The 8,926-nt window shown below is 41.4% G+C and overlaps 1 protein-coding gene across 1 annotated transcript in view; it reads left to right on the top strand.

Annotated features, from left to right (window-relative positions):
- Positions 1 to 227: 227 nt before the first annotated feature.
- LONP2 (lon peptidase 2, peroxisomal) overlaps positions 228 to 8,926 on the top strand; it is a 31,744-nt gene continuing 23,045 nt past the window's right edge. The window contains exons 1-7 of the mRNA XM_027902808.1: positions 228 to 479; positions 1,272 to 1,506; positions 2,270 to 2,401; positions 3,702 to 3,824; positions 4,389 to 4,552; positions 4,758 to 4,852; positions 5,478 to 5,736. Coding sequence (XP_027758609.1) covers positions 247 to 479; positions 1,272 to 1,506; positions 2,270 to 2,401; positions 3,702 to 3,824; positions 4,389 to 4,552; positions 4,758 to 4,852; positions 5,478 to 5,736 — 1,241 coding nt within the window. The 5' untranslated portion in view covers positions 228 to 246. The remainder of the gene's footprint in view (positions 480 to 1,271; positions 1,507 to 2,269; positions 2,402 to 3,701; positions 3,825 to 4,388; positions 4,553 to 4,757; positions 4,853 to 5,477; positions 5,737 to 8,926) is intronic.

Raw genomic sequence — 8,926 nt, 5'->3', positions numbered from 1 at the left:
AACGACCCCGGCCCCGGCCCCGGGCCAGGGCCAGGGCCAGATCCAGGGCCGGGAGGCAGTGCGGTCCGGCCGCCGCTCCCGCCCGCGGCCGCCAGAGGGCCGAGCGGGGAGGGCCGAGCGCGGCCGGGCCCTGCCGGGGCCCGTACGGGGCGGGGCCGGGCTGAGGGGCGGGGGCGGCCGGGACGGACTGACGGGCCGCGGCGGGGCTGAGGGGTCGCGGGTGGGAGCGAGGGGTGACGGGCGGCCATGGCAGCGGGCAGCGCCATCCAGATCCCCACGCGGCTGCCGCTGCTCCTGACCCACGAGGGCGTCCTGCTGCCCGGCTCCACCATGCGCACCAGCGTGGACTCCCCGCGCAACATGCAGCTGGTGCGCAGCCGGCTGCTGAAGGGCACTTCGCTGCGGAGCACCATCATCGGCGTCATCCCCAACACCAGCGACCCCACCTCCGACTGCGACGACCTGCCCTCCCTGCACAGGTGCGGCCCGGCCCGGCCCGGCTCCCCCTCCTTCCCTCCCTCGCGGCCTCCCCGGCCGTGGGTCACCCCGCGGGGCCGTCCCGCTCCGCCACCATGCGGGAAAGGCTTCTCCCTTCTTCCCCCCTCTCCAAGGGGAGACCTTGTCCCTGCACGGCGTCCGCAAGGAAAGTTTGGAAAATGAGAGTAAAGTGAAAGAGGAAAATAAGGTCAAAGAGCGCAGGCCCGGAGCTGCAGGGCTGTCTCATATAGCTCAGTTCGCCTAAAATGAAAACTGATTATATTTCTGTGGGGTAAAACACGAGTAAAACTTACATGCTGTAACCCTTACTTACCGAACTTTATCGTATCAGTGGACTTAGGTTTTGCAAGGAAAAATCTTCTGTTTTAAGCCTGCTTAAAGAGGTGCTGTGACCTAAAACGCTTGTTCAGTACAAGGCCGTCAATTTCACTGAAGAAATGTGAGTTACTAACATTGCATTTCCCAATGCCTGACATTTAGGCAGAAAGGTCAGTGTGCCTGTCCACACCGAGATCCATTATTTATGAAAAAATTAGGTTTCTAAACTGTATGACTGTTAGTACATGATCTTAGTTTTTCAGTGAATTCATTCATTTTCAGGTTTTAGGGGTTGGTTTTGTAATCTGTGTTACAACAGAAATTGTATAATTTGGTTGACTTTCACGATAAGGAGCTATGACCCATAAGGGTCTTGCAACCTGTAGCTGTTAAGGAGGCACACAAAATGTTCTGTGGAAGGTGACAACTAATTCAAGGATTTGGTCTCTTTTTAGGATTGGCACGGCTGCCTTGGCAGTGCAGGTGGTTGGTAGCAACTGGCCCAAGCCACATTACACGTTGCTGGTTACGGGCCTCTGCCGATTCCAGATCCTGCAGCTGCTGAAGGAGAAGCCTTATCCCGTTGCTGAAGTGGAGCAGCTGGATCGACTAGAGCAGTTCACTAATCAGCACAAATCTGAGGAGGAGCTTGGAGAGTTGTCAGAACAATTCTACAAGTATGCGGTGCAGGTGATGTGTCGTAATGTTATTATTTATGTGTATGTTTGGGCTCTTTATTTGTTTCCTGTCCATCCTTCTGTTTCTCTAGTTCTTATATTTTTCAGAGATTAGAAGATTTTCAGTACCTCTGCTACAAAACAAATGTTTTTGTCATAAGTTGAGTTTTCTGTGTCAATTTGCAGTTTCTGTGTCTACAAAAGTCAATGCAGGATGAGTTTAACTGCATATATTAGTGCTGTGATACGTTAGTGTTTCATACATAACAATACTATAAATTACAGTCCAGTAAAGGGAATACTTTTGATTAATTCTTCCAGAATTTTATATACTTATATGAAAATATATACAATGGCTTTTTTTTAATTATTAAAGGGAAAAAAAACTCTCTAAAGCCTTGATTATAAACAGATGTAAATATAAACTAGGTATAATGAATTTGAGTTTAAAGGATGTATGGAAGAAGAGTCATCATACTGTTAAATGAGGAAGTTTTTAATTAGGCTGTGTGTGGGAAATAAGAAATGTAGGTGTTGAAAAAGGTGCTGCAGTGATATTTTTGAACTTCTCAAAAGAGAAAGCCCAAAGTCTTGATGCCCTTTGTCAATTTAGTGCCTCCTCTCTGAACTTTTTGTGAATTTATTTCAGTAGCTTTTTGGCAAACCACCTAGACAAACTTCACAGCTAAAGACACAATCCTGGTTAGGTCAGATACTCACTTGGATAACTTAAAAACCCCCAACCATTAATGTTGTTGATGGTGTGTTTCTTCCAGCTGGTTGAGATGCTGGACATGTCAGTGCCTGCAGTCGCAAAGTTGAGACGTCTTCTGGACAATCTGCCTCGAGAAGCTTTGCCAGATATCCTGACTTCTATCATCCGGACATCCAACCAAGAGAAGCTTCAGGTGTCGTGTTCATAATCTTTCCTAAGGGGATTTAGGGGTTTGTTGTCTTTTTTTACGGTCAGTCAGTTTTAAATTAATTTTGAATTGCTTACTCTGCAATTCTTACTTACATCTTGGAACTATGCACTGATAAGGTTGTGCCAGCAGGTGTTTGTGTTACAGCTGAGCATGAATGCTTGTAAAAGGTTATGCTGTTGTTTAAAGTGTTAACATATGTATGTGCCAGAACTCACCTAATAGGTAAATTAATGTAGTTAGCCTTGGAAATGGTTGATTTTATTAAAAAGTAAATACAGCATGGGCTTGCCCTTCCCATGGTAAAGATGATAAATCTTTTTCTCATATTGTGTTGAAACCTTGCTTTTTATCACAGTTGACAGATCATGCTGACAGCTTCAGAGTTAATTTTTTAAATCTTTTTGAAAACATTCCTAAAGTCTAGGTGTCTTTAAATACTGAGACAGGTTAAATTTCCATCATACGTCAGAGTAACTTTATACAAAAATGATCCTTGATTCTTATTAGTCTGATTTCTGTATTTGCCTGCTATGTTCATAAGTTTTGTTGTTCCTTTTCTTTTGTCACTGCTAATGCTGCACCTGGAATTGAAAGTGTAAGTTAGATGCTTTCAAAGCACCACAAATAGTAATTAATGCAGTGATTTGAAGGGAAGTTGTGTACTGTAGCTGAATATCCTGCTGATGGACTGAACATTAGTTATTTCATTTAGTGTGTCCCTTCTTATTAAAAGTTCTAAAAAAAAAAAGCAGCCAGTGGAGGTTGTGGAAATACAGAGGAGCACAATTCTACCCATTTCCACATATCAATGTAATTTAAAATGAAAATGGAATTTATAAAATTTTAAAAAGACAAAAAAAAAATAAACACAAAAATCTGTCATCAAAAAAACCCTTAAGACATAAGATGATGTTTTTCCTGGGTTAACCAAGTAGATCATTCAATTTCTTAGAGGGCCAGCTCTTTCCTGAGGCTCAGTAATTGAAAAATAGAATGTTGATTGATGCTTGCCACAGAAGATGCATCTGAAATACTAAGATGCTTAAAACAGACAGGACAAAAGACTTTTTTCCTAGTTTGGAGTGCTTGTAGTTTAGGCATCTGGACCCTTGAGGACAGACTTTGTGTGCAGTATTCTCTTTGCTTTTCTTGCTCCCTTTTTTCCTAATCCATCTATTCTATAACTCTGGTCAAAGGACAGTAACAGCACTCTCCATGTTCCCTTCCCCCAGACTGATGATCCACCAGTGTGAACTTGGTGACTCTGAACTCTTGCTCTTAGATTTTAGATGCTGTTAGGCTGGAGGAGCGGTTCAAGATGACTATACCGTTGCTTGTTAGACAGATTGAAGGCCTGAAGCTGCTTCAAAAGACAAGAAAGCCCAAACAGGATGATGATAAAAGGGTATGGATCTTTAAATCCGGGATACTTAAGCATCCTAGAGAAGTAAAAAAATGCACTTTTTGAACAGGGTAACAAATGTGCATGATTTTAATTGTGCAAAATTTTAATGTGTAGCTGTAATGTTTGATGGTCTGGAAGGGTAGAAAACACCTAGCTGGCAACTTTGGCTGTTTAGACAAAATATTTATTTTAAAATGCCTAGGCTTTATTTTATTTATTTGTTTGTTTGTTTATTTTAATCTTTATTTTATTTATTTTAATCTGAGCGCTTTCTGCCATTGAATAAGTGCTCAGATTCCTCTGAAGAGATACCTGATGCCCAGTTCACTTGCATGGTATGCACACATTGAGTTTTGGCCTGTGCACTGAAAGGTGTATCTTTTCCTGGTGGCATTGCAGATGAATGGTAGCTTTCGAAGTAGTTATTTGTGGAATTAAAATCTTGAATATTCTTCTGTGCACCTCATATGTTTTTGTCATGGTTTCCATTCAAAGCCAAAGTGCACACCTTATTTAAAAAACAAGACCTGATACTTTTGTCTGGTTCTGTTCTCCATTTCTTAGGTGGTAGCTATTCGTCCTAATAGAAGAATCAGTCATGTTACAAACACTACAGAGGATGAGGAGGAAGAAGAAGATCATGATGATGTTGTCATGCTAGAAAAAAAGATTAGAACATCCAGTATGTCAGAACAAGCTCTTAAAGTTTGTCTTAAGGAAATAAAAAGGTAAAAATAGCGGTTTCTTCTCGTATTTTGTATTTTAAAGCAAATCATGCAAACCTTTTCCAACTGATATATGTTTGTGTTGGTTGTGTTTTCAAAATGATTTTTAAACCTCAAGTTTGCTCAATAACTGTCCTGTGGTGCAGGAGAGTCTTACTCTACAGTTAAGTCCTGTTTGGCCTTATGAATTCAGTGCATGTATTTCCAGGTTAAAGAAGATGCCTCAGTCAATGCCAGAATATGCTTTGACAAGAAATTACTTGGAACTGATGGTAGAATTGCCATGGAACAAGAGCACAAAAGGTAAACCCTTCTATTTTTGGTGATTGTCTCTTGCACAGACATTTTAGGGCAAGTAACCATCATGCAAACGTGCACTTAGTTCTGTCTTGTGGAAACATCATTAGCATGTTACTTTAGGCCAGGTAGACCTTTAGGCTTCAGTGAGATCTCTGTACTGAATAGGTTGTGGAGCACAGTTGTACATCTAAGAATATGAATTTTAAAAGTATTATGAATAGTTTCACAGAAAAATGAAGGGGTTATTACTTAAAGTTTGTGCTTGAATGTATCAAAAATAATGAAGAAATGAGCATCCAATTACTTCTTATATGTTGGACAAAAAATTGTTTGGACGTTTCTGTAGCAATAATCCTTCTGAAAAAGGTTCTGGTATATCTCAAGGTAAGCAAGTTTGGTAAGGAACAAAAGGATGAAAAATCCCAATTGTAGTTAATTTTAATGATTACAACTTGAGGTGCAATAGAAAACTGAGTATCAGGTCTACTTTGTACCAGTTTTCAAAAGTTGTGAGGGTGATAGTGTTAATACAGGAACTGTATGCAAAAATGGAGAATGAGGAAAGAATAAAAAACAGTTCCATTTCTAAGGGCAAATGTGCTGATCTCTCTTCTGTTTCCAATGATAGATCGCCTTGAAATTCGTGCAGCTCGAATAGTTCTGGATAATGATCATTATGCTATGGAGAAGCTGAAGAAGAGAGTTTTGGAGTACTTAGCTGTCAGACAGCTTAAAAACAACCTCAAAGGACCCATTCTTTGTTTTGTGGGGCCCCCAGGAGTTGGTAAAACTAGTGTTGGAAGATCAATTGCAAAGACTTTGGGTCGAGAATTCCACAGAATTGCTTTGGGAGGAGTCTGTGATCAGTCTGATATTCGAGGCCACAGGTAACTATTTGTTCCTTTCCTAATTGCAATAAATATTCGTTTTGTGATGTCAGACCTCAGACTTCTGACTGTGTAGGCTAGTTACATGTGTGAATTCATTAGAGTGGTGGAAGCTCACAGTCCCAACTGGATGGAATGCTGGAAATCTTGTGCTGAACATACATAAACTTGTAGGAATCTGGAATGTAATGCATTGCTTGGAACTGAGGGTATAGTACACTATTGGCCACTTCTTAGGCCAGAATATGAAAGAGGAGAAAGTGACAAAACAATGAATTTGTACTTGATGAGAACTTGAAAATTCAGAGTTGTTTCATAGACCTTTAATTCAGCACCCTTGGTGCAACATGGGTTTATTCCTGTGCATCTCCTGTGGCAAATAGGCAGGAGTTTTGTTTTCCAGAGTGTTTGACACCACCAGTGTACCAGCCAATGTACCCAGCTGCCTCCTGGGGTTTGTGACACTGTGGGTTTAACCCTTTTCCTGGCTGGCTGCACCGGGGGGCTGTGCAGGTGGAGGGCTGTGCAGGTGTGCAGGTCTGGGCTGACCTTCTGAGCCACTGCTTACACACTGGTGGAAAAAGAGCCAACCTCTGTTCTCCTCTTTCACTAGATGTTATTCTTGTAACTCATAAACTGTATCTTTAATCTCTGTTTGGTATGTAAGAGTACTGATGTTTCAGATAACTTATGGTGTACTGGTCCTAAAAACAACTTGAAGTTTCCTTTAGGAAAACGTTGCTGTTCGAGCTGGAGCCACTAGAGGCTGTGGAATACTCAGCGTTATGAACAGGAGGAACTTCTCCAGGGCAGAGCAGGACTGAAGCCTTTGTAACAGGGAAACCACGTCCTGAACTTGACGTTATAAACAAAAGTCAAACTTTGTCTTGTGCTTACAGCTAATAAAGATAAAGGCAGGTAGAGTCACATGACAGAGCCTTTAAAAAACACTTTTAACCGCAGGTGTTTGTGGCTGTCACACATTTTTGAGGGCATTATTAAATTATTAATGCATGTTAGAGGCTAACCAGTATAAATTTAGTATTAAAAATTTACTTGATATTAGCCAATGGAAAGTATTTGATAGGAGAGTTTATTTTTCACCAGCAAAGGAAAATACAATCTAGAATTAGCAGGAATACTGTGGGGTTACTCTTCCAACAAACAAGTGTATAGTTTAAAAACAAACTTTAGAGCAGTTGGTACCAGGAATCCCTTGTATCCCACTGCTTTTTCAAGTTTTTTGTAGTTAAAATCAAAACCAGCTGTTGCATACTGGTTTTTAAATTCTTTTTTTCCCTGCTTCTCAGAATAATACTAATCAAATTAGAACTACAACTTTTCTGTAGACCTCTGTAATGTCTTTTTGCATGAATAAATCCTGCAAGTTATTCCCAGTCAGGTGAATCCATATTCTGCATCTGGTGGCAGGCAGAGAGGGGAATTACAGAGGTGTTCTGGAAGTGGAGGGGGCATAGGCTGTTGTGTTTTGAGACATTGGCTGCCGTGTTCTGAGTGTTACTGTTTGGTGGGCTGATTTTCTAATATTACATGGTAGGAGACATTCTTTTTGTCCTAAAAGCTCCTTATTAGGCTTTAGGGCTTAAGTTCAGGATTCCATTAGCACTGCAGAAGAATGATACTGTATGTACCTACACTGAAAAACATGTACTGAATGTGCTAGAACATTAAAAAGGAACTGTGTTTCAGTTCGACTTGCAAGCCAACAGTGCCTGAAATAGCATTCACTTGGGCTGCTCATTCCTGTTGGAAGAGAAGGGTGCAGACTGAGGGATTCAGCAGCCAAAATCAAGTGTATTAGAGAGCAGCAGGGTGGGACCTGCGTGTTCAGTAACTGTGCTGCTCCACTGAGGTGGAAACAGGGCAGTTGGAAACGCCCAGGTTTTGCCATTGGAGTGTGGATGACGTGCCTGCAGCTGGGGTTGGTGACTTCTTTTTGGATTGGGGGAGGAACAGCAACTACTGTTCTGCATTCCCAAAATGAAATCATCACCTTGATACAAAACCAGAACTGTTTTATCAGACATCCTTCAGCTGCTGTTTGCATTTACCACTCATCTATACAATTTTTGTGGTTTATATTTGTTGTTTACTTGTGTTAAAAAAAAAAAAAAACAAAGAAAAACAACAAAAAAGAAACCACCCTGAAGAATGACTTAGAACTTTTTTTGCAAGAAGCTCCCTGTATTTAAAGTCTCTTCAATACTGATATTTTGTGTTACACAGGAACTGTATGAGCTTATCTGTTCTGTCTGTGTGGTTTTCTATTTTTGAGAAGGAAAGGTGTAATTGTGTCATTTATTTATAGTGCTGCTGGTGAGGTAAGTGTGAAGCTCTTTCTTCTATTACCATTGCTTTTCAGTTTCGAGTTGCTGAAGACTTGCTGAGGTGCCCCAGTGTGAGGAGAGGTGATTCTTCACCAGTTGCCTGCACTGGTTCCTCACCAGTGCAGCAGAGTTGGCAGAAGGTCCCTGCCCAGGCCTTGCTGCCCTGGAAAAGCCAAACCTCAGGCAGTTTCAGCCACAAGAGGAACAGCTTTGTTATACAAGTACAAAGCACTGATACTCCTAAAGCCCTTGAGTAGGTGCAACCTCTGGCCTTGCAAAAAATAAAAAAGCTGTGACCTTGTGCATCCAAGTTCAGAAATAGCCTCTTTGGTGGCACTAACTTTGTTATCCTTTTCTATCTGCAGTTAAAAATGATTTAAATTGTTTGTCTGTAGATCAGCATGAAGAAAGTGAGTCATGTTTCTATCATTAACAGTCCCACTGCTTTGAGGGTTCCAGTTCCCAATCATTCCCAGTTCACAGTGGGAGAACCAAGGAGGTTCGATTTCCCCCCTACTTCTCTTGTATTTTCTAGGTTATGGAGTTCTAATGACATGCTGTGCAATTCTAGTGGTTTGTTTAACTTTTCACTGATTTTAAAAAGAATTTAAAAGAGCACTAAATTACAGAACTTTTGTGGCACGAGCTCATAAGGGGTTTTTCCAAGTGTTGCTACGGAAGTGAGATAAGCAGGAAACTTGGTCTGTACTTCCTGATTTCAGTGGGGAGCAGCTGACTGTCCTGCTGGGTTTGATGTGTGGAAAGAAACTGCATCAAAACCAGACCCAAGCTATGTTATATCGTCAAAAGCACTCATTTAGAATATTGGTTTTCCTCTTTTC

Source organism: Empidonax traillii, unplaced genomic scaffold, assembly GCF_003031625.1.
Source record: "Empidonax traillii isolate 1590-97213 ecotype Southwest subspecies unplaced genomic scaffold, ASM303162v1 scaffold23:size2178997, whole genome shotgun sequence".
NCBI classification, from domain to species: Eukaryota; Metazoa; Chordata; class Aves; order Passeriformes; family Tyrannidae; genus Empidonax; species Empidonax traillii.
Note: the sequence above shows the minus strand (reverse complement) of the source record. Positions and strands in the feature narration are given on the sequence as shown.